The 27034-nt window shown below is 38.0% G+C and overlaps 1 protein-coding gene across 2 annotated transcripts in view; it reads right to left on the bottom strand.

Annotated features, from left to right (window-relative positions):
• CTNNA3 (catenin alpha 3) overlaps positions 1–27034 on the bottom strand; it is a 548079-nt gene that overhangs the window by 125767 nt on the left and 395278 nt on the right. For both annotated transcript variants that reach the window (XM_072870046.1, XM_072870047.1), the window contains exon 11: positions 18208–18408. In XM_072870046.1, the coding sequence (XP_072726147.1) occupies positions 18208–18408 (201 nt within the window). The remainder of the gene's footprint in view (positions 1–18207; positions 18409–27034) is intronic.

Genomic DNA, 27034 nt, shown 5'->3' with positions numbered 1-27034 from the left:
ATCATTTTATAGGAACAGAAAGAATTGGTTTCCAAGAGGTGAGAAAGGGTTTCCCATTTAAAAAAAGGGGAATGCTCACAAGCAAAGGTGGACTGAATCTGCAGGTATAGAGAAAGAACTGCAGCAACAACATTCTTCAAATTTCTCCCTCTATTTACCACCCTAACTAGAGAAAACAAATGGTGCACCAGAAATGAAAACTAATGGCTATGACTACAGCATTCTGAAAGAAAGCCTTCACAGAAGTCACAAGATATGCTCTGTCTCCTCTTTGGATCTTGCTTGCTTGCAGACAACCTGCAGCGTATTAAATTACTATACCTAAGTTTTGGGGGCTAGAACATGCTCCAGTAGTACTTGAGAACATGCTTCTAAGGATGTGGGGTCCAAGAGCAGTGAGTTGTATCTTGAGAAATGGCTGTTTCACTATATAATTAAAAAGTATTTTACGGTGCACATGCAAACACTCTGTTCATACAGCTGAGGAACCCCAGTCTCATTAAAAGCTCCAAATTACACACAAAGGTCAATTTGCAAAGCTCGTATTTTGTTTTTAAAAAAGATTCCAGATCTGAAACATCTTGAGGAAATAGTTCCATTCAGATACCTCCAGAGATCTGTGCACACGTTACAGATCTGCTGCTTATGAAGTACTTATTCCTGCTGTGCTAATAATGACCTAGAATTCATTATTTAAGTGCTGTTCCTAATACTAAGACGAAAGAACATTAGTCCAGAATATTTTAAGCATGATACTGAAAGGTTAGATACAATTCAGTTCTCTTGCCTAATTAATTGGTTACCTTAATACAAATCTCATCCAAAACAGATCACTCATTAGAAAACAACCAACAAGAAAAACAGAAACCCACCCAAAACCTCAAGGACAAGAATTACAGAACTACAGGGAGAACTTCCATAATGTCTTAATTATTCCATAATGTCTAATGTCTTCCATAATTCAATAATTAAATTCCAAGTGACATAAAACTTCAAAGTCCTATCAACAAAACTTAGGATACAAACAAAACAAGAATAAAACTTCCATGAGGCTGATGAGCAACAGATTTAGTGAAGTATCAGGAAAACAGAATGCCTAAATCTGAGTTAACGCCAGTCATCCTATACGGCAGAGAAGTAGGAAAGAACATCCCTGAGCCCAGCAGTTACTAACACACAAACCTCTGTATTATCCCCAGTGAGTCCTTCAGAGATGGGGGAAGGCAGAATACTGGTGTTGAAGTGGTTATTACGTGATTGGTACAGGGAGGTTTTCATGTACTATGGTGATGTTATGTTAGGAGGCACCAGTGTAGTTTCAGAAGCTCAGAACGTAACTGGGCCAAATTTTCCCGATATTATAACCATGCTCATGATAAGTTGGTCTTCAAAACATTACCAGCACACAAGAATCTAAACATTTCCTTTTGAAATGCAGCCATTTAGTTTGGTAGATTACTAGAAATATTGCCTTTTTAGAAGTCTGGTTCCCAGTGGGTGTAGTATCAACTTAAAAAACCTGAAAGTAATCGAATTAGCCAGAAGGGATACTCCTGCACAAGATTCCCAGCTTTCTTTGGCCCAAAGAAAAAGAAAATTGCATATCCCACTGGGAAAAATCAGAAATGAGCACTGGGTTTTTTTAGGCAGAATTAGGTACTTTATTTTTGACATATATGTTAGCAAATGACAAAAACATGAAGACAAAATTGCCTTTGGCAAAACGTATTTGGGAAAAGGGTCACACTACTTTCTAGTACTATGCCTACTACAATAGTAACTTGGACTTAAATAATTTAATCAAGAAGAATTATATTTAATGGAATATTGCTGACATTTAAAAAGCAAGCATGAGAAAAATACAGCTTGGTACCCAAAATCCTTAAGTTCTTAATTACAGTCAAATACCAATCAACCTCAGAAAAGATATTTTTCTGAATGGTGCCAGAAAAATACTGACTCTAAATTTAGTATTAATACCTAGCCTCAAAATGATTCAGAAAACACTGCCTCATGACAAAGACAAACTTTGTGCGTCTACTTCCTGTCTTTGCTGTAACACTTTAGCGTACTGTGCACTGGTACCCTACCTGTTCTTTACTGTTCAATACAATAATGAACAATGGTAAAACTCAGTAGATAAGAACTGGAACATATGGGGTTTGAGACATAATCAGCAGTTAGTGGCAATCATTTCAGTGGTTTCAGTGGATCTGAAACTAGGTCCTAAATGCTGAAGCCCATGTATAAGCAACCACACAGAAACCTTCATTTACTAGAACATGGTATTACTGAAATGGCTTTAAAAGAAAAGTGATAAAGGAATGTTGGTATATTTAAGAAGTATGTTCAATTATAGTATGTAATCATTTGAAACCAATAAGCCTGCGAGTTGCAGAAAGTGAAATACCATTGGGTAGCTTGTCTGTCGCCAAGGTGACAAAAACTCAAGGTTCTCTCTAAACTTTAAGCTAAATTTTATTACCAGATGTGGCCCTTTTGTTATGTTCTTCATGGGCATTTTACCCTTTTGAATTATTGTGTGACTACCTTTTCATTTAAAAAATGTAAATTTCTTCTAAAATACCTTAAGTCACCATATTGCAACTATGACTCACAGCCAGCCTTCACAATGCTGCCTTCTGGACAACCATTTCTACTCCAGGAAGGTAAAAAATAACTGTTCAGGCAGCAAATGCTGTCCTAGTAACATTCTTCCCACACCTGTGCCTACTACAGAGCTTTGAGGCCAAACCACATTCACGTCCACGCTGGAAGACAAAGATGAGCTGGAAGTATAGTTCCCAGCTTGAGATAGAACGTGGAATAGCTGCTACCATATTGACACAACCTGTAGGAGGGTCCCCAATTTGGATGGCTTTGGGATTCTCCTATTACATTCCTGAATACTTTGAAAGCATACATCATTCTCAAACTTACAGACACTTAGAACATTGCATTTTAATATGTAAGGTTGCTACCTGTTAAGATCAACTATAAGAAGATGAACATGAGTAAACCTTACCCAATGTGTTTTATCTTTGTGGTCCTACTTGTAGTGGAGAATAATTTTCAGATTGGCGAGCAAAATAACTGCAATTAGCAGATCTTTAAGCAAACCAAACTGTTTGTACATACGAACACACTAAGCACATTTATGACATAATCAAGCATATAGCTATGTTGTAAATACAACCATAAATCCAAATTAGCAATCCAATCTCCAGACTCACAGATCTCTCTGTTTTTATTGCAGCTCAGCTTTTAAAGACTTCCTGTCAAAAGTGTTGAAGGATGAGCTCACCATCTGACTGATCTGAAAAAAGAGGCTGAGGAGGAAGACTTTATAACAAAGGAATCCAGGGCAGAAATTTCTGGAATTCTGGGTATAATGAGAGATAGAAATTATCATATCCTTCTCTTGCTGCAAGCAGTAGAGTAGCCCTCTGGACACCTGGCTTCCCTGAAGGCGAAGACGTATCTGAAGAGAAGTTTTCAGTCTTGAGACACTCAACCATTTTGCCCACACTTCTCTAAAGAAAATAATGGCAATTAGAAAGTTAGAAGAAAACACAGAACACCTTTCTCTTGTAGAGAAAAATGCTGCTGTGCTTGAGCACCTTCTTTCACAAAAAAAGCTTAGGTCTGGATGAGGAAATTAAGGAACCCACGTCTACTGGCTCCTGCTTGCTATGGGTTTGAGAAGGCTCAGGTTCCCCAAATCTGCCCTAAACCACTCAGCAATATGAAATTAATAAAACCAGTCAAGAGGGAGCAGTTTCAGCCAACTGAAACAAGTGTCAGGAGGTAAAAAGTTAATTTCCTCTAAGCAGATGACTGCAAAAGCATAAGCATAGAAGTATGCATCAAAGGAGGGGCATCTCCAGGTGCTCTGCAAAAAATCCTACATACAGACAATGCTCAAGGGTAAAAATAAACCAGCCCAAACCAGGAACTCAAGAAGTCATCTAGCTCGCCATCTGCTCAAAGTGGTACAAGTTGTGCCAGACTTTGTCCAACCAGGGCTTTGACCAGAACCTCTCTGGGCAACCATTCAAAAGTGGTCACACACATTTGGATAGAACCTGTAGATCTTTTTATGTTATCAAAACTGATTTAACTATATCTACCACGAGGAATGCAAATATTTTACAACTGTTTTTGTATATTGTGCTGGTTTTGGCTGGGATAAAGTTATTTTTCTTCATAGTAGCTAGTATGGGGCTATGTTTTGGATTTGTGCTGGAAACAGTCTTGATAACACAGGGATGTTTTCGTTATTGCTCAGCAGTGCTTACACAGAGTCAAGGCCTTTTCTGCTTCTCGCACCACCCCACCAGCGAGTAGGCTGGGGGTGCAGAAGAAGCTGGGAGGGGACACAGCTGGGACAGCTGACCCCAACTGACCAAAGGGATATCCCATACCATATGACGTCATGCTCAGCATATAAAGCTGGGGGAAGAATAAGGAAAGGGGGGACATTCAGAGGGATGGCATTTGTCTTCCCAAGTAACCATTACATGTGATGGAGCCCTGCTTTCCTGGAGACGGCTGAACACCTGCCTGCCCATGGGAAGTAGTGAATGAATTCCTTGTTTTGCTTTGCTTGCATGCACGGCTTTTGCTTTACCTATTAAACTGTCTTTACCTCAACCCACGAGTTTTCTTGCTTTTACTCTTCTGATTCTCTCCCCCATCCCACTGCGGGGGAGGGAGTGAGCGGCTGGGTAGTGCGTAGTTGCTGGCTGGGGTTAAACCACGACATATATCTAATTAAAAACTAAAACTGAATGGGAAAATGATTCTGAAAATTGTTTCAAGTGGAATTTGACGATAACTGGAAGCTCAAAAGATCAAGCACAGACACAACAGAGTGAGCAGATGATCAGATACACAACAGCCCCCAAATCAGACAGGATGGATGTGAAGAATGAAACTATCCACACAACAAAATTGCTTGTATCTTTCTTACTTTTATACTAAAAGATGAAGAGACAGAGAATACGATGCTCTCATGTACCAGTTCTCTGTTGAAAACAGCAGGATGGACTACCATACAGAAAAGGAAAAAAAAGAATGGTAGAATATTGAAATAATTCCAGTCATCCTATTAAACTTGCTCCTTCCCTTCTTACCCCAGACGTAAAAAAGCATTCAAAGCAACAAACTGAATGGGCTGTTTACACTCATTATACTGACAATAATTGCATCTTGCAGTACATATTTTGCCCCATAACAGAAACCTTGCCTTAACCAACCAGCTACTAATAACATTAAAAAGAACATTCTTCAGTATTTACCTGAAACTTCTTAATCAACTAGTGACTAATTAAATTAGCAGCATTTACGGATATTAGTGCTAATGCTAGTATTATCAGAAGAAAGAAGTTCTTTAGGTCAAGAAAGTTCTGTACAAGAATCTAGAGAAACAGTGAGAATGATTAATTATAATGGGTACTGACTGTTCTGCACATACAGTCAGGGTGAACTCCAACTGCAACAGACTGCTGACAGACAAGAAAGCGATTGTCAATTAGATTTCCTGCTACTTTCAATTCTATGTAGAGAGTATGGAAAGGCTGAAAAAGTTCCAGAAGATTTTTTTGTTCTTTACTTGCAGTTTAGAGTTTACAAAGGCTGACTACAAGAATACTTTCTCCTAACCTGCAATGCAGAAAAGAATAACTTTTCTCCAAGACTCAGAATAGCAGGCTTTAATAAAGATTCAAGAATGTCAGTTATCAACTCTAAGTATGTCAACTCATGAACAATGATTAGAAACTGAACAAAACTATATGAATAAAACTAACATTGCTTCTAACACTATTAAGATGTGATTTCTGAAGGTGTTCTTACGCACAGGTACTTATTTGCCTTATTTGTCTCACAGAATAATATATAAGCAAGACAAGCGAAGAAATTGAGTAAACAGAAGATGACTATGTTGTTACTTAGAAGAAATCTGGAGCACTGATGAAAATCTTCCTATTAGCTCTCGGGGTGGGGGGGTGGGGGGTGTGAAATCAACATAGTTTTAAAAGAGCATACTACAGAGCAAACAAACACTTTGAAAAATAGAGTACCAATAGTCTTTAAATGTTTATCTGCCTATCTGGAAATGGATCTGATCAAATCATGTAGATTGATTGCATCCATTTGCTATGCTTCACCTCCATTTAATATGTGATGCTTCATATAAGAAACCTGCATTAGCATTCTGGAGAAATTAGTAGATTCAGAATGAGGTATCTGCAACCCTTTGACACTAAAAATCCATCTCAAATACCAACACTACATATTTTTAACAGCAAGCAAGCCACTAAGGAAAAGAAGGAACTCTTCCCTGGGAATTTGAGATTGCTACTGCAGAGTATGAATGCACACGTTAAAACATTTAATTGCCCAGAAAAGATTACTCTTATATGAATGCAGCTGGTGTCTAACATGAGGGAAAAAAATCATAAACACATTGTTTGAAAAGGACTTCCGTATATCATTTGGATCAGTCTCCTCCTTAAAAACAAGACCAACACTATGTCAGGACAGTCATAGTTTTGTCTAGCTAAGTCTTGAAAACCTCCAAGGACAGAAATTTCATAGCATCTCTGTTCTAGTGTTGCACTGAACTTTTAATAAATCCCGCCCCGCCCCTATGTCCTATCTGAACTTCTCATGCTGCAACTTGTGGCTATTGCCCTTTGTTGTGCTATCTGTCTCTCCCGAGATGAGTCTGACACCATTGCCTCTGTAACCATCTCTCAAGAAGCTGCAGGCTTCTATTCAATTGCCCCTTGGACAGCACCTCCCCAGGTTAAACAAACCCTCAATCTCTCCCTCTCTTCACAGGTGACCTGCTCTAGGCTCCTGGCCATCCTGAGAGCCCTCCATTTTCCAGAAATCTTTTCCCCAGCATTTCTGAATTTAGCAAGGCCTATTTTGGAAAGTGTACAGTGAGTACCTTCCTCTTTCCAAAAGATACATTCTCAGATTTTTCCCCACCTTCTTTTTGGCATTCTTGTTATAATCAATACATCATCTTTCTTTAATGTTTGGCATACTACCATTGAATATTATTTATTTTACCATGAATGTTTCCTCAGAGATCTCCTTCACAGTATTTCCTGGAATCTATCCTCCCCTTCCTTAAAAACAAGCATATCGAAAAAAAAGGGCTCCAGGAAATCTAAGAACAATAAAAATAGGTCTATTACTTGTAGACATCTTCTAGAATAGATCACTAAACACTTCTGACTTCAAACCTAGGAATCAGTTTCAGGAAATTATTTTAAGCCTCCCTCAACACCAAGAATAAAGTTACTGGGAAAACACTAATATTCTGACACAAGAAATGCTAACTTGCAGCTTCAGTTCAGGAAGTAAGTTATGAGATTGCTTCAGATAAAAACAAACCAAACCAACCAAACAAACAAAAACAAAAAACCCCAAGCTGTTGAAACATCTATGGCTTCTCCCAAATGTTTCTGTTGATTAGGAGAGGCGTCAAACTCTTTACTGCCTAACCTAGCTGTCAAGCTCTGAGTATTCCATGAGAGAAGCATGGCTGCTGCTTTATATTGCTTTGGAAGGGTGAAGGTTCCTGCAATGAATTTTTTGTATAATGCCCAAGGCACACACCTTCTAATCTGCTGACTGAAGCTGTCTATCTTTTAATTTTTAATTCTTGACAGCAATCATAAAGGAGCATGAGTGACGGATAGTTGCTTATTCCTGCATGAAACTCCATGACAAATGCTCTAAAATTGATGGATGTATTACTACACTTTGTCTGCTATCTACTGAATTATTACAAAACTACTCTAGCTGCAACTGTTTAATAGCACTGGGTAAACTGATGAGATGGTCTGGTGTTCTCATCAACTTCAAGTCAAAGCAAAGCCCGCAACAGACAAAACTGCCTTCAGAGATGAACTTGTACAGTGCTGGCAGTGGTGGGATTCTAGCAGAAAACAGAATCTGGTCCCCAGAAAGTAAGGAGAAGCCCTATTTACAGAAATATTTATTTGGCATGTAATGCATTCAATGCCACTTCTCCAAATATGGCCATGAATGGCAGTGCTGAGAGACTTACTGAGATCTGAGGTGAACAAAATGACCACAAGTGTATCACTTACGATTTCAGCAAGACTCAATGTTACTATGTTAACAGATTTATAATCCATAGGTATACACATGCATACCTAAGTCCTACTGAATTATGCATACACTCCCTCCATCAAGATCTGTTGCATCATTTCCAAATCTAACGCTGCATAGCTACTAAGGAGGGAACTAAGAAGAGCCAAGGGCATGTTTGCCAGAAAGGAATCTGGGTCAGACACTATGAAAATCTTAAGCAGAGTAGACTTTGGAATGGTTAGCTGTATATAGTTGGAAATATTATTGGGGGAGGAGGGTAGACCATATAATTTTATGATTATGATATAGCATGTTATAACAATTATAAATTTTGTTATAAAACATTAAAAAAGTATTCCATGCAAAAATGAAAACTGTGGAAGATGCTTTTTGTAAATTCAGGTTAGAAAACAAGAACAAATGATAGCTATGAAGAACTGAGAGTGATCTAGAACTGAAGAACAAGAAGTTACTGCAATTTTTCAGGTCTACAGAAATCCTTAATGAGACTGGATTCAAGCTGAAGTCTTAAAACAAAAAAGACTCATAGACTATGGAATTCAGAATTAACTCTTAAGCACTAATGATCTGTGAAATAAAGTTACTCAGTCCACAGTTCTGCTTAGAGTGGTAAATCCCAAAGAATTCAAAACATTTTGGTCTATAGGAAAAAAAACACTAGGTATGTCTGACCAACTGACTCCAGGAAGCACCAGAAAAAGCCAAAGCTGCTAGGTTAAGAACTAAAATGTACCTATTACAAAGAATTTCTAAAATAGACAAAAACTTAGCCTGCTGTAAGGCAGATGTCATCTCCAATGTATTATGCTGTTCTACAAGACAACGGGACAAAAGGATTCTTTGAATGTTGAATGGTGAAATAAATAATTGTTAAACTGGTGTCTGAGACATAGAAAGTTAATCATGGACAAATGCAACAGATACAGCATGCTTATAATTCCCAAAAGAATGCAGAAGAACAATAGTACCAGGGTTTGTAGATGGCAAGACCATGAGAAAAACATTATGACAACAGTAATGGAAAAACATTGCCACAGAGGCTCTGGAAAATACATTCAAAATAACCACCCGAAAGGTTACGGAGCTGGAAGTGAAACACAGACTACAGAATTGCAAATGAAAGGTCCTTAACATTACAGAGGTTAAGGCATTTAAGACCCTGTGCAAGAAAGTCACAGCTGAAATGAAGGTAATGGTTTTGATATGGGCACACAGATAAAAACTGTCCAAGTTAGAGTCTACTTCAGTTAAAAATACCTAGGTACAAAGAGCAGTAGTAGTTCCCTGATCTTGTTATCAGCTTAAGGAAGATCTGTCATTATGAATGGACTCTACTGAACGGGACCAGGACAGTGATTCTTAAGATCTAGAAGAGAAAATATATTAAAAGGGATAGATACAGGTTATATACACACTGGAAAGTCATGAGTCATTTCTTAAAGTAGCCTCAAGTGAAGAGAAGCAGTGAAGATTTATCATGAACTGTCACATATGATGAACACAGAAGGGCAATTCAACTGGAAAAAAAACCAAACCAAAACAAAAAACCAACCAAACAAACAAAAAAACCAAACCCACCCAACAAAAATTGTCTCCTGGAACACACATAGATGTAGATTTATTATACTGACTGGAAAAAAAACCAGACTTACTGTACATTATTATACTAACATCCTCACTTCCCCTACAGGAATAAAAAGACTGATTTTACTAAGGGCTTGTGGAAATTAAAGAAACAAAGACAACAGTGATGTTCCTACTTTAAGGAAGGCTTACGCAAGTGCCTTCTGCTCCAGAAGCAGACTGCAACTAAACCTGGTTTCACCAGGGTACATGGCAAATTCATTATCATGGGAGCAAGATTTAGAATTCACAAGAAATCCTCCCTTTTCCAGTTTCATCTGCAAATTCTGCTTAAACCGAGACACCCCTCCCTCGTCTCCCTCGCCTCTTCCCATGTAACTAGCTGCAGCAAGACCATGGTATGTCAAATCCGTGCTGGTAACAGAAATGTATTTACTATCCTAATTCAGGGAAGTGATCTAACAACCAAAAAAATATAAAAAATAAATTGAAAACTGTAAAAATAAAGTTCTTAGCTTATTCATAAACATAAATTTATTTTATATTAATGTTGTGTTTTAAATGCTATTCTCACTAACTTTTACCTTGAGAAGGAGGAAAGTTTTTGGAGACTGTGTGTTTAAGGACTAGTGCCCTACACAGTGAGTTTGCACTGGACACTCTGAAGCTTTTACTGAACAAGGCCTGTTGGAACAGTGCACTGAAGAGGACTTTCTTCTCAGTACCTTGGATGATCACTAAGTGCGACAGCATTTTAAAGCAAGCAAATGTGTAGTTAAAGGCATCTTAACTCCCACACAGTGTTTATAATCGACATGGACATTACTGTTATTAGCAGTGAAGAAAAGCTGTTTTTGAGCTACAGGAAATGAAAAGAAGATTGGCAAAAAGAAATGGCAGCATGTTTAGGGTCATTTTTTTATTATCTGGAACACAAAAAAAATGTTGATGACATTTCTTCCTACTTTTCAGAACACTCTTCACATCTGAAGCAAATCTGTTTTTGAACTCAACATTTTTAATGTAGTTTCACAGAAGGATTAGAATGGAGCCTTACAGAAAAAAAATCTAGCTGCAGACTTAACCGAATGGAGGTTATTGACTTTGTAATAGAGTCACAAGAATGGAGGGTTATTGCTTAAGTTACAGTCTTACAATCATCATGTAATTATACACAGAAAATATTTTAGGTTAAGTCATGCAAACATCCTCAGCATTTTTCTTAGTTAATGCTTTTTTCCCTCTTAGTTCTTACAATAATTCTCTGATGAAGTTTCTTATAAGCTGTTCCTTGTCCGAGTTGTACACCAATTTCACAAGTTCACCAATTCCATAAGCTTGCATACTCAAGCCTCGCTCCAGTTTTTCTATCAAATGTTTTGGGGATTTTTAAAAATGTTTTACAGTGAAAAGACTCAGTCCTCTTTAGCAGTCTTTGGGCTTCACAAGCAAGGTAAAAGGCTTCACAAGGTAAAAACCTTTGAATACTAAACAGACTTGAATATCAAATATTATCTTTAAATCTCATTCTGAGGGTGATGAATGAGCATTAGAAAATATTTTTCATTAAAAATACTTGTCTTATTAAATTAATGAAAACTTTTGATTTTGCATGCACCACAGAATGAGTGAGATTCACCCACCTCATTTTAGCTACCCTCAAATAAATCACCTAGAATGAAGTTGGTCACCTAGAATAAAATTGGTATCTTTTACCAATTTACCAATTTACTTTTTTACCAAATTTACTTTTATCAATTTACCAATTTACAAAAAAATCACCTAGAATAAAATCAGTCTCTTTTATACTACATGAAGAGGTAAGGAGCTTCAACAGCTGATTTATCCTATCTAATCTGAAGATGTATCTTAGGAAAAGTCAATGAAGTCTCTGGAGGTGCTTCTTTCTCCCCGTTTTGGCTTAGATGGCATGCCAAAAGAGGATAACATAAGTACCGAATGTCAGAGTGGGCAGGAGAAAACAGACTGCAAAGCATTCTTATGTTTCCTCCTTGGCGGGTGTTTTTTGGGTGAGAGAGAGTGTAACATTCTTGAACTGGAGAAAACAGACAAACCCTACTGCAAAAGACTCAGGCAGTGGACAAAGGAAACTGTCAGTCATTTCACATAAGCTGTTGCGACAAGCTTGCAAACTGTATTTGAAAAAGGCAAGTGAAGCATCTAGGAAAATACAAAGTCATTAGCTTGCGCGCATAAGCATGCAAGACATGGAGGTAAATAGAAAAGCTAAATAAAAAGCAGATGGAAGGAAGCTCATATCAGGTAACACTACTATCTTTTATTGCCAAGATGAATTACCTTTTCCCAGAGAAAAGCAATGCAGTAGATTTAATCTGCCCTGCAGAATCATTTAATAAAGTATCATACAGGAAAGCTCTGTTTCTGGTGGAGTAGATCAGTATTAGTATGGAGGCTTATACAACTGATCACACTGAAAGGGCTATGAAGTGAGAGGAGACCCTGGAAGGTGGCCAAAATAACAATCTTGGGACCAAGAAATAAACAAATAAATAAATTCATTAGTGACACTGGCAAATAGTGTGATGTTAAAACATGCTGCCAATACAGAAGACGGCTGGGTCAGGAAGAATAGAATGACTTTTAGGATGAAATCATAGGAAAGGACTTTAAAAAAAAGTAACTGAAACTTGTGAAGGTTTTAAAGAAAATCACTGAACACAAACCCAACCTCTCCAGAACAGGTCTAAAAGTTTAATGTGGTTGGCCCACTGGGGCCAAGTGTTTTTAATCCAGGTGGAGGCAGAAGAATTGTTCACACTGACACAAGAACAAAATGTACAAACTGGCCATACATAAATACTAGAAATTTGAGGAAAATCTTTATTTAGAAGTGATAGTTCTACACAGCTCTCAAGGAGATAATGGGGCCACAAATTGTCCTTGGTATCCCCCTGCTATATCAAAGAATTATGATTATGCACTACTCAACATAAAGGTCCTTGTGCTTCCTGAATAAGTCATGGGGACTGTTTGGATATGAGGTTTTTGCCTCATTCTGAAATGTCTAAAAACTTGGACTTACCCAGATGATGACACTTAATAAAAAACACCTCTTACGTATTTTGCCCTTCAATCCCCAATTACAAGTAACATTGCTGGTATCACATCAGAAGAGCAGTAATCTCTAAAACTGCTAGATTCCAGTCAATTCAATTACTACCTCATAGTTTATGGGCACAAATATCACATGAATAACAGTTTTAATGACTTTCAATGAGACTTAGACAATTTAGGCATATGGGTGTTTGTAAAAAATCTGACCTACATCCCTCTCATACTGAGAAAGTATTTGCAATTCACAGTTATGAACACAGGATTATAAACATTTGCTGAGGCAGGAAGAAATTTCAAATCCATGTTCAACTTTACATTTGATATCACCATTCCTTCTCAGAGATTAAACTCTGTCTTAATCCATACTTCAAAGGGAGTGAGAACAGTACTGTGTGTCATACCAGTATCTGTCTCAGAACAATGCCTACCGCTGACGTTTAATTTGAGAACTGTTTAAATTGTTTTTCATTCCAAATACAACTTCATTACTATTCCTAAACTTAAAGTTAAGCCCTATCCTTATGTGAATTACAAGGTATTTCATAGTTCTGGTTCTAAGAAGCTGTGGACAATGGTTTGCTTTAATTCCATCAGCACTACTGGAATAAAAAAACATGGACTCAAAACTCCAGTGATTCAGAGAAAGATACACCTACTAGTTCCTTATGACAGTTAAAATACTTATCATCTTTGTCTCCACCCTTTTCCTTGTTTTTTACAAGATCCTTAGATCTAAATAACTAGAGGATTTATATATGTGTATACATACATATACACATATATAGTATATGATTATACTTTGACATGAAAGCAAAATTGTAGACAAAATTTACAATAAATACAGGCTTTTTACTATATCAACAGATAATATAAATTGTTTACTTAAATGTAACTGCTGCAGATTCTGGCAGGCAGTAAAATAATAGAGTAGACTTTGATATTTAAAAATATAGTACAAGGTTACTCTTCCAGTTCTGAAGTGGAAATACCTTAGGTTTTTATAAACAGTGTTTCTGAAGGTTTCATTTTGCTTTCATGTAACAGTACACAAACCTTAGCAAAATGCAAGGACCTGCGTATTTCAATCTAATCAACAGTGCTAGACATCAGGAGTGACAGAGAGGTACCACTACTAACATTTTCACAGTCTTAACCATACCAGAATACAGCGTGAACCTCTACCACCTTTGTACTTGTAAAATAAAGATAGGAAATGCTCATTTAAACAATTGCCTGCACAGAGTATACAGACCACAGGATTGAACACTCTTTTCTCCAGTGGTCCATAAAGGTTTCACACAGACCCTGGCACACACATTTCCAGGGCATGATTCTCAATGCTGACTTCCAATCATCTAGAGCAGGGAGTTGGCTGGAATGCTTTGCAGCTGTATTTCCTACCCACATGTAAATATCCTTCCCACTGAAACCTGAGAACAAGAGAGGACAGAGTATGTCCCTATCTCATTGTGATGTAGAACAAGGATGAAGTCTCACTCAAACCAGGAGGTGGGAAGCATTCCTGCATGTCACAATTAGCTGAAGCCTCATAAACTTACAGTTATCACACAAGAACTCTGTACAGACAGTGGCAGTCCAAATAAACTATCCTCACTATCAGATCATATATTCTCTTCCTGCACTCTTCTGCCTCATTACTTTCCAAACTGATCCTACGGACACCTGCCTCCTCTAATATGTGACCCTAGCCTTTGTCTAAAGCAGGTTCATCCATTGACCTGAATTAAGCAGCTGTTTTGTAACATAACTGTATATGATCACATAATCACAATATCATAATACATACACACACAGAGTGCAAATCAAGGTTGCAAAGACAACTTTGGTTCTGCTATTACCTAACCTCTAAGACCTCGACTCCACAATGTAAATGGTGCTCTTACAGGGCCTCGTTGTTAGTTTGCTTGGGGTTTTTCTTCTTGGTGGAGGAAAGGGAAGGGGCAAAATGGAGGAATGGCATAACATAAGCCTCAGAAAGCAAACACTCCATTGTATGATGCTGTAGAGATCCATTCAGCTGTCAACAACTTGTATATAAACAGGACTACACAACTTGAGCTAAGAAATTAAGCACCAGCTTTTAATACGCATTGTAAGGCAGTATTATGGTATTATTGTTGAATAGCTCACTTTACCATCTCAGGTATGTCTGATGTCTTCCAGCTGAAGAGACAGATTCAGCAATCTTATGCTTTTTTCTTGAATGTACTGTAATGCAGAGAATTTAACCTCTTTTTTTTCTTATAAATTACCTCAACGTATGCACTACAATTTAACCTCAGTCTTTGTTTTAACAAACAGTAAATGTACCTGTTCCTCTTTATGCACAATTTCTCTGTCCTGTTACCTCCAATTTGCATCCTTCCCATGTCTGGCTCCTGTTCTCTCTTTCATTTGTGTTTTTATTTCTCTGCAATTTCTGTGTACGCTATTATTCTATAATTCTATTTTCACTAACTCTATACTCTGCCTGCAATAATTTCTCTTCAGTAACACATTACCTTTTCACTGGGCATAAAGGATGCACTTCACTGCCCTAGGTTACTCATGGAAGCTAACTTCGGAGCTAATCACAGCATAAATACACAGTTCTCTCCTAGTGAAGCATCGCCTTGTAATCAGCTGGCTCCTGAAAGACCCAGCAGTAATAGAATGTTTTGGGTTACACCTGAGGGCTGCAGCCTACCTGCATTTTCCCTGTAAGCTGAAACAGTTAAACAAAACACAAGAAAATCATCAAGCAATCAAAAAACCCTGCACAATTTGATGTCTGTTCATTGCAGATCATATAAATACAGGTAAGAATGAAAAGTATATGCTTCTTTTTTCCACTCCTATTGACTAATGTAAAGATAGTGAATTCTTAGGTTTGAAGTACTGCAAAGACATTTGAGCAGATGACACCATGCTTGATGTCCCTTGACACAGGCAAACATTCCAACCAAAACCAGTTTTATGTCTTCCTGTCTTTTGTAAATACACGGATTTAGGTACATTATATATTACTGTCAAAGCAAGGCAAGAGAACAGAAATCAGTGTCAACTCCTAATGTGTTTAAACACTACCAGGTTCAAGAAAGAAGGGCTCAGCTTTTACATGGGAATCAAAATTATGCTTTCCTATAATTGCTGCTTCCCTTGGTATTTGTCACAGTACTTTCAGAAGTCATGAAAAAAAAATGTCATGTTGAAAGTTCTCAGATTTTCTCATCAAAATGTCAGAAAAGGAGGCAAGTCTATTTCAAACTCTTCTCATTATTTTGTCCCTTTTGCCACTTCATTGCGATGTCAGTTCACTCCTGTTTCACATGAAGACAGTACTATCCTGGACCTATTTGAACTGATTAAGAAAGAGCTCAAACAAAATTCCTCTCTTTTCTTGTGGTAAAATAAAGTAAGTGTCAGTCAAGTGCAAGATACTAGAAATTTGTTTAGACTGAGACAGCTATGATTTGGACCTTTGAGTTCATGAAGCTAAATCCTCTATTCCAGAGATGTACAGACTTGCCAGAAAACTTCTTAATGGCAATTTTTTAACTGCCCAACTATTAGACTTGCAGCCACTGAAACCATGGAAGTCCTGGGAGGTCCACAGATGATTTTTTAATTTATTTTTTATTAAACACTACAAAAGGCCAGAGATTCATTTAAATTAAGAACAACAACTGTTTATACAAACAACAGAAACCATTTATAAAATAGTGCAGTTACACCCCTGCTGCCAGTACAGGGATATTCCAGTATAGGATACCCTTTTATTCAGTATCATGAAAAAGGAAATGGATACTACTAACCCTTTTAGGAAGTTCCAAATTTGCATAGAAAAACTGAAGATATTTGGCTGCCTCATCAGTTACAAGTCCCCAAACATTTTTACTTGCATTTATTTAAAAACTCCGGTAAAAGTCTTCCATAACTTAAAAAACCTTGCATAAATGATGTAATTCAAATAAAATTTTAAAAATTACTTTTGAACTGCATGGTATCATCATAAATGTATAGCATGCTGAAAGGCTGTAAGAGACCATATAGTGAATCATTAGTGCATAATTACACAGAATTACAGAATCGTATAGGTTGGAAAAGATCTTTAAGATCATCAAGTCCAACCATAAACCTAACACTACCAAGTCCACCACTACACCGTGTCCCTAAGCACCTCATCCAAACGTCTTTTAAATACCTCCAGGGATGGTGACTCAACCACTTCCCTGGGCAGCCTGTTCCAATGCTTGATAACGCTTTCAGTGAAGTAAAATTTCCTAATATCCAGTCTAAACCTCCCCTGGCGCAACTTGAGGCCATTTCCTCTTGTCCTATCACTTGTTACCTGGGAGAAGAGACCGACACCCACCTCTCTACAACCTCCTTTCAGGTAGTTGTAGAGAGCAAGAAGGTCTCCCCTCAGCCTCCTTTTCTCCAGGCTAAACAACCCCAGTTCCCTCAGCCGCTCCTCATAAGGCTTCTGCTCTAGACCCTTCACCAGCTTCGTTGCCCTTCTTTGGACATGCTCCAGGACCTCAATGTCTTTCTTGTAGTGAAGGGCCCAAAACTGAACACAGTATTCGAGGTGCAGCCTCACCAGTGCTGAGTACAGGGGGACAATCACTTCCCTAGTCCTGCTGGCCACACTATTTTTGATACAAGCCAGGATGCCATTGGCCTTCTTGGCTACCTGGGCACACTGCCGGCTCATGTTCAGCTGGCTGTCAACCAACACTCCCAGGTCCTTTTCGGCCAGGCAGCTTTCCAGCCACTCTTCCCCAAGCCTGTAGCATTGCATGGGGTTGCTGTGGCCCAAGCGCAGGACCTTGCACTTAGCCTTGTTGAACCTCATACAATTGGCCTCAGCCAATTGATCCAGCCTGTCCAGATCCCTCTGTAGAGCCTTCCTACCCTCAAGCAGACCAACACTCCTGCCCAACTTGGTGTTGCAAACTTATCGAGGGTGCACTCAATCCCTTTGTCCAAATCCTTGATAAAGATATTGAACAGAACTGGCCCCAACACAGAGCCCCGGGGGACACCACTTGTGACCAGCCACCAACTGGATTTAAGTCCATTCACCACCACTCTTTGGGCCCAGCCATCCAGTCAGTTCTTTACCCAGCAAAGAGTACACCTGTCCAAGCCATGAGCAGCCAGTTTCTTCAGGAGACTGCTGTGGGAAACAGTGTCAAAGGCTTTATTAAAGTCTAGGCAGACAACATCAACAGCCTTTCCCTCATCCGCTAAATAATAATTAGTGCATTAGATCAGAAAATCACAGGATTTACTTTAACTATGGCATATAAAGGGAAGTTTATACCGCTAAAGAAACTGAGAACATAGCTTAGATATCAGACTTACCATTCTTGGTCAAATATTGAACATTCGTCATCACTCCTTCAGTGTAAGCCCCTGGCTCATAATTGTCCATCTCACCCGAAACAATATGAGCTACTCTTGAAGCACGTCCTCGGATTGCACCAGCTGCACGATCTAAATTGTCCGCATTTTGCTCTCTCAGTGCAATGATACACTTGTTTACATCCTCAAGAATATGGCTTTCTGCAAATAAAACAACATTTCTTTTATGATGGCACCTCTTAAACAATCAGACATATTTCAGACATGGAGTTGACTGCATTTTTTTCTTCCCTGTTGAAAAGCATTGTCCAACACAGGCTTAGATAAAAAACTTACAATATGAAATCTACACTGAACTATCCTTGCAATCCTTAAAATAATTTATTGATTCCTGGAATTCAAAGGTACAGTAATACTCTCCTATAAGCAACAGCAACAATAAAATATGGAGTCAGAAAGTGTTAGAAAAATATGAAAACCACAAAATCTTACATACGTAGTGAATATTTGCAGAATGAAGGAAAATTTAAAGGGATTAAAGCTGTAACTTATCATAGAAACATTCATAAGCCACTGCGACAAAAGGTTCCATAATGAGATTAATCTGTCGAGAAACAATTGCCCCAACAACTAAATTAACTACTTTTACATCAATGTGTTAGGATGTTCATGCTAAATCAAATTCCTCTATGAATAGAAAGAGCAGTATTTTTGCCTGGTACTAAAATTACACTATTACTTATTAAATTATTGCAATATGTGTCATTATTACAAAATGTATAGGGATTATGTATTTTTCATACAATTTACATTTCTTCTTATAGTAATATATTTACTGTATTACTATGTATATTATTGGTTTATAAACTATTGGTGACGTTTAAATAAGTATGTGCAAACAGATATCTCTATACACATACATACAGTATCACTTATCAATATATAACACAATTACACAGCACTGGCTTTCCTGCTACAGCTACTTTCATTGTGCCTTCTTGCCACACAATACTTGCCCCCTTCAGCTATCTCAGTCATCTCCTAATGACAGGATATGTCTTTTCTATCAACATGCTTTCATTCCTACAATATTTTTTTCCTTATTAGAATTTCTCTCTTTAGAATTCTTCATCACCTCACAAATTCAAAGCCACATTGAGGCAATGAAGAAATTCTAGTTTTCTTCATCTTTCTGCAGTATGGCAACTGGTTTATTGTCAACGCTAGTTAAATGATTTGCCAGAACATATCCAAAGCCTACCCATTTTTACTTTACTTTTTAAAACATATACACGTTATAGTCACCTTCTGCCTGTCCAAATACACACACATTCAAAATTTTACACTTCTGGCACAAAACAGGACATGAAGTTTGGGAATAGGCAAAGAAATGTTGTTAATCTATGTGAAACACGTAATGACACAGAACCTCTGAAAGACAAAAAGTCTCTTAGACACTAGTTCTTGGATGAGAGATTAAATGGGTTAAAGATTATCCTCCTAGTAAAAAGCTTTAAGGAAAAAATAACCATGCGCAAAATCATCCCATTACTAAAGGGCTGAAAGATGCAATAAAACAGGACTATTCTTCAATTTTTTTTAAAAAAAAAACAACCCCAAACCCAAAATAAAACCAAAACAAACACAACAGTATATATCACAGTAATTTCTATCTTCTGAATATAGACAATATTTAACATTCAGAGGGCTTCTTCGATATGTGATAAAGTAATCTAAAGAAACACCTGGGAGCCGAAGAAGTGTGTGTTAGATGGTTAACCAAAGAGGTACTCAGTGGTGTCTTTGCTAAACATGGGAGTTGAAATAAGATGACTCTATCTTCCTTACAGATCAAACATGTTGGTATCTGGCAGTCACCTCCAATGCAGGCAGAACTGCAAAGTTGCTTTTGTTGTTTCCTCTTTGACAGACTTTTTTTTTTTTTAAGGGAGGCAGTTGCCCTATGCCAAGACAAATTCAGCTGCTTGACACACTTCCACATTAAAAGGCACCAAATACTCGGGACAGAAGAGACACTTAACTTATCTTGAACCTTTCTTTGCTGTTTCACTCAGCTCTGTGTGACTTAATAACCTGACTGAAGGGAGTTTGATGTCAATTTGTGTCTAAGAGAGCCAGAAAAGAAAAATTATTATAACACACATAAACACAACATGAGCATGGCACATGAGCATTTCCAAGTCACCCATGCATAACGTCAACAGTTAAAGAACAAATATTTGGCTAGAGGAAACCACAAGGAGAAAATGGTTCCTTAAAGACTGACGGAAGCAACTGTTGGGTTGACATGGTCAGAAATGAAAATGCAGACAAATGCAGAAGGGTGCCAAGCAAAGAAGAATTATACAATTCTTCTTATAAATTACTACCTTTCTGTCTTTCTGAACATTCATTTTATCAACATTTTTCAAATGGCAATAGTAAATCTGTATTCGTGCTTAACAAAGTATTTTTTGATAATCAAATCAAAAGAACATCAGCAGGAAGGAGGATGGAGACAAAGGAGAAAATGCTGGTACTAAAGTAAGACTGGTCATAAAACCGAAGGGTAACAGACCTGAGTAAGAATTCAGATCAAGCTAGAAGACAGTTATCAGTAATGTCAAGATTTAGAGAGAACAGGTATGTGGTATGCTAGGATTCCCATCTGTAGCACTAATACTGAAGGGCATATTCCATTTTTTCAGGCAAAGTAATGTAAATATAAAATTTAACTTATGATATAGAGGGTAATACCGTAAAATATAATTAAAAAGAGAATATGTTTATGGCTTTAAAACTTAAACACATCTTAAAAACATCCATATTAGTTTTGTTATTGAAATTCGTTTCTTACACAGACCTGAAAACTTCTGTCTCTCAGAGAATGTAACACAAGAACATTAGAAATGCAAGATGTGAAGGTAACAGATTTGCTCTCTCTTCAGAAGTACCATTGTGAAACTTCTCTTGCACTAAGCCATGAATTAATTCAGAGCTTACATGTTTCTTCTTAACTCACATGACTGCCATTCAGTATGTCAGTATTAAATTACATTTCACGTTATACAATAAATTGGACAGCCATGGTAACTCAGACAGACAAAACAGACCATTAGGTAATCCTGAATTACTAATTGCATCTGGCATGAGCATCCTGGGATTCTACCTATGCAAAAATTATGAGTCCTGGTTCAGTTTATGAAACTGCTACATCACTGAATGCCTCTGCAAATATGGAGTGTCCATATCCTTTCAGGTACATGTCACCAATCTCCAAGGTCAGCAGAAAAAAAAGAAGTTTAATAGTGGTGACTTTGTTAGTACTGTTTGTTCAGTCTGTGCATATTCTGTAACTACACCCATGGACTACCAATTACACAGAAGTAGGGCAATGAGAGGACTGGCAACTATTTCAGTTCCACCTATGCCAAACACAACTCATGAAACTGAAGGAAAGGGGCAAACGACAAGATGCACAAAGACGTTTCAGGGACTACCCTGTGCTGTACAGGTTAATATCTCCTCTCTTTTTTCAGCCATCTCTCCCTGTGTGCTTTCCACAGTGGGAGGCTTCCAAACAAACCAGTTTGTGAATGTGCGCAAGGTTGAAAAAAGCTGAAGCACTGAAGGAAAGAGAGGGCTGACGTGCACAAAATGCAGGAGAAAGGACTAACAAAACCCCACTTCTGCTGCTGTAGTTATGTCTAAAATGAAGTAGTGTAGGTCACCATTGCTTTAGGTTTAATATTGTCCAAGTGTTAACAGAGATAATTACAGAAGTGGATAGCGCAACCTCCACTTTAAGGGCCTTTGTGTGAAGAATACACTGCCTTTTAACTGTTCAGCAAAGACAACAACTAACGGGCTTAGTCCTGTATAAATAGAAAGGTAGGGCTCTTCTGACATCTACCAAGTGAAATCTCCATAATGGAAAAACATAGTTAAGTGGTTATCTTGTGTGACATGAATCTCAAGTAAATTAAAAAAAAAAAAATCTGCATGTGGCCTAATGGAAATACTGTATGAATGGAACACAGGATGGAAGGTTTCCTGTTTCCAAAACCTTCTAAGAGGTGTCAAAACCAACGCTTTCATGGAGGAAGAAAAAGCAAACTTGAAGGCAGACGCTCAACGGAAATGCAATTAGACCTGTATGTTGTGGCCTGAGATCCCAATTAGCTGCTTCCTTCTAAATTGGTAAGACTTTTAAGTCATTTTAGAATCTAACTATCAAAGCCCATAATAATATCAGGGAATATAAATTAGAATGTGATACATCCTCCCAGATACTGTGTTTCAAAGAAGACAGATGGATGCAGATTTTATTAACTGTATATTGTCCATCTACCTTGTACTAGAAAAGATGTGCAACATCTTTTCTTGCTACATCCATACATTGTCACATGTAAGGAGTCAGTTGAGAACTTGACAAATGCCATACTTATGTCAAAAACTCACAAGCTCTTGTCAGAGTGACAGAATGCACAGACAATACGCGCACTCAATCAGCATAAATGACGTTGTCCCCACACACTAGTACTATACAGCGGTAGCCTTTCTGAATATCCATAGCCAACACACAGTATCTCACAATGTTCTGAAGCTCCTCCCAGATGAGGTACTTCACAATCAATAAAACATTGCTTAACTTAATTTTCCCAAGGCACAAACAAGCTTCTACATTTGCCTTAGCACATCTAATGGAAAAGGAAAGAAATCAGCACTGATCACAGTCCAGTTGAGATTGTTTTAACTTGTATCTTTATTACACAGGCTTCCTCCTCCTATACAAAATGCATTAGATCAACTTTTGATTTGCATCCAAGTGTCCTACTTTCATCCTGTCCTACTTACATCCAGAAAAGGAAGATTAGGATGATGTACCATCTCTTTGTCATGAGTCAGAGTGTCTAGTGTAAGAGTTAATTGTAACAGTGGATTGATAGATGTTTAAAGAAATTGTCAGATTGCCACCGTCACCACAGCAATTATCACAAGTGGTGCACTGTACCTTCTGATTTTCCTTTGGTATCTTGGTGTTAGTCATACTGGCCAAAAATCATATCTCAGCTGAGCTAACCACTGGATAATAAAGCTGTCTTTGACAAAGCCATGACTCAGACAGTCTCTGGGACAAAATCAATAGCTCTTCTTTTGCATGTCATCTGAAGAAAAAGACAGGTGATGCCCTTCCACTCCACTTGGCACTGATAAAGCCTCAGTTGAAGCACTTTTTATTAAAGTTTCTCCACTCAGTTCAAGAAAATTGTGGACCAAATGGAGACATTACAGAAAAAAGAAAAAGAATTATTAGAGGTTTAAGAAATACAGTATATGAAGAAGCATTAGAATACTCAATTTGTTTGGTCTCCTGAAGACAAGATGGAAAATAATAATACTTTCCTGCAAGCCCTAAACCATAAAATTAAATGTAGACATGTATGCAGTGATAGTTTAGCCTGACCAAAATGACTTCTATCTTTTACCATCTGTTGGCATGATAAAATGGGAAGCAAAGAAACTTTGTACAAGAAGTAAACTTCCTTTCAGACCACTCCTGTTCCCTTGACATACCACCTTATAGTGCTACTCAGAAAAGGATTCCAAGTTTTACAATAATGGCACTACCTAGTATGGCAAAAGATGTGTTTCTGCAGACTCATAATGCTTTGGTGAACCCCAAAAAGGTATTTGAAAGCAAATAATTATTAGTAATATCTACACTTAGATTCAGCAATTTCTGTTGCTAAAGTTAAGAGGAGACCACTAAGTGGAAGGTGCAAGTCCTAGTATACAATTCCCTGTTATCACTCCTCCTGTATTCAGACAAAAAAAGAAGTTGTATTTAATTCCCACTTTTCTCCTACATACTGAAGTTCAGAGAATACTCAAGGCTAAATCTCCATGAGCAATCTTATGAAATAGATTTTCTTGGCACTTGGGGCTCTTTTAATATAGTATCTACATTATACAAGCAAGACAGTGTCTTAGTCACTATTCAAAAAAGAAATCACTGGTAATCACTTAATGTTCAAAGTCCCTGGAAATTTCAATAGAAGAATTTTTAAATGAATAAAGTGGAGATAAAGAATTACTCAGAACAAAGAAAATAAATATCCTTTCTTCTCTGACTGTATTAACTAAATATATTTTATCTGCCAAAACTAAGAAACTAGGTGATAATTTCTAATATTATTTCTTGCTAATACACCTGACAACACTGTCATTTTGTCTCAGACCAAGAGTGGTATTCAGAGGCAGGGTTTACAATGGTCTGATATTTACTCAAATGCATGCACGGTGCTTCCAAAACACTCGGTTTTTAGACACATACAGCTATAATATAAAATGCACGTAAATGTCTATTGTTATGTCCATCTTAAAAAAGGGAAGGAGGAGGATCCAGAAAGCTATGGGCTAAGGCTTCACCTCAGTTCCTGGAAAAATTATGGAACAAGACCTCACGGAAGGCATTTCCAGGCACATGAAGGACAGGAAGATGATTAGGAACAACAGCATTGATTTACCAAGGGCAAATCAAGCATGGCCAAACTGATTGCTTTCAGTGATGAAGGACTGGCTCTGTGGATGAAGGGAGTGCATTGGTTATTGCTTACTTCAAGAATATTTTTTACATAGTCTCCCACAGCCTTCTTACAGAAAAACTAGAGTGATAGCATCTGGGTGGGTGAACAACAAGGTAGATGAAGCAGCGGTCAGACTATCAGTCTTACAGAGGAGTGGTCAGTAGTTCAAAGTCATAACTGGAGGCTAGTTAGGACAGCTGCTCTTCAGAAGAGTTGATGCTGAGGCTGATACCATTTAACTTCTTCATTAACACCTTGGGCAATGCCACAGAACGCATCCATAGCAAGTCTGGAGGTGATATCGACTTGGCAGACTGACTGGCTGGTACTCTAGAGGACAGGGCTGCCATTCAGAGCAATCCTGGCAAGCTGGACAAATGCGCCAACAGGCAATTGGTCAGAAGTTGAAGCAAAGGAAACTTAGGACTTGATGTAAGGGGCGGGGGGCGTGTGGATAATTCTTCATTATGAGCATGGTGAAACACTTGAACAAATTGCCTGTGGAGACCAAAAATGAACGGATGCAGAGAAACGGGTGCAAATGCTTTTGTTTTCAGGTGCTAAATAAAATAAATTATTATTCTTTTTAAACAACACTAGGAAAGTCTGCCACAGCTACATTCTCTTCCTGAAAGGGGAACTGTGTTGCCAAGAGAGATCAAATTCGGAAAAGCACATACATGAAAAGCCTCCTGAGTTAATAGGTATGCCTCATGTTAATGGGTACTAGACTGCAAGGACAAATCTACCTGAAAGAGGAACATGCCTAGGAAGTGTGCCAGAGAGTTCCAGGAAAGAGTGAGCTAACTTGGAGAAAGGTAAAATCTGAGAGTGTCCAGTATCATTGGACATAGCCACCATATTTTTGTGCTTATCTCAAACAGTGAGCTGGAGGCTGCAAGACAAAAACTACAAGACAACAGGAGAATAGGGATGGAAAATGAAGATGAATGTGGGCAGAGAAAAGAGGGGATGGCATAAAGTCACACCCCTAGGCAAGGTACTGAAAGTTCTTCAGGATCTACCACTATCTGTGCAAGTCCCTACAGATGACTTTTGAAGGAGAAGGGAAGCAACACTTTAAATTGTATAATAAATTTCTTGTTTATGTTTTTAGAAACTTCAACCTGAAGTCTGAAATATTAACTTCAGTTCTGTTCACAGAAAATACTGACTGAAGTGTGCATTACTTTCAGATTTTACCTTAGGGTGAACAAAGGATTGATTGAGTTGGCAGCCTCTCCTTAAGGTTCATTTTCATTCACATATGCACGAATAATTCCAAGATGTTAGCATTTAAACTCAAGAAAGCTAAAAAGAAAAAAAATAAACAAAACAAACCCCAAAATCCCCCACCACATCACCACCTAAAAAGAATCTCTGAAAATAAGTATGTTTCTTAAAGTGTCTATTAATTACAGAGTTGGCAGCCCAAAACGATCCGTTTAATTGGTTAATGAAGGTTTCAGATTACAGAAAATTTCTCTCCCTGCATGAGTGAGAACCTTATAGCAATATTAATCCTTTCCAGAGTTATATTTCTTTCCCTCATTCATTTTAACATGATTACAATAAGATTTGGTTGGTTTCAGTTGCTAACTGCTTGTGCTTCAATCCTTGCCCTCAATTTCTTGGGCACAAAATTTAGCCCACAGACAGGTTCCTGGATTGTCAGCTTCTCCATTCATCATCCAGATGTATTCCAGGATCTTGAGGAAATGAGGGAAACAGAGTCTTAAATTCTCAGTGTGTTTAAGTTTCTCTTCTTTCCTAGAGCTTTACATGAGCCAGGCTCTGAGATGTCTGAAAACAAGGAAGTACACTGTAAAAGCATAGAGGCCATCTTGATGTCTAGATAAGGATCTGGAGAAAGGAAAGGCAGAAAAAAAAGTAGACCAGAAGCATGGACACCTGGATGGGCAACAGATAAAGAGAAGCCAGAAAAAGCAGAAACGTAAGCATACCCAGCTGGGTAGGGGTCACTTCTCTATCTACATACTCCAATTCTCTCCTGGGCTACAAGCCTAAGGAAACACTGTCCTCCAGAAACATACAGGGGTGACATGCACTCACACAACTTGCCCCTAGCCTCTTCATTTGGCCTAGTCATCTTAAGCACACCCTTCTTAGATCAACTGAGAGAAATTATACAATTTAGGGACAAACCACCTCATCCTTTACGTACACATCTAAATGTGTTCAATTGACTTAGGCCTTTCTAAGGTGCCCATTTCTCT

Source organism: Ciconia boyciana, chromosome 8 (assembly GCF_034638445.1).
Source record: "Ciconia boyciana chromosome 8, ASM3463844v1, whole genome shotgun sequence".
NCBI lineage: Eukaryota > Metazoa > Chordata > Aves > Ciconiiformes > Ciconiidae > Ciconia > Ciconia boyciana.
This window is presented reverse-complemented; position numbering and strand designations above follow the sequence as displayed.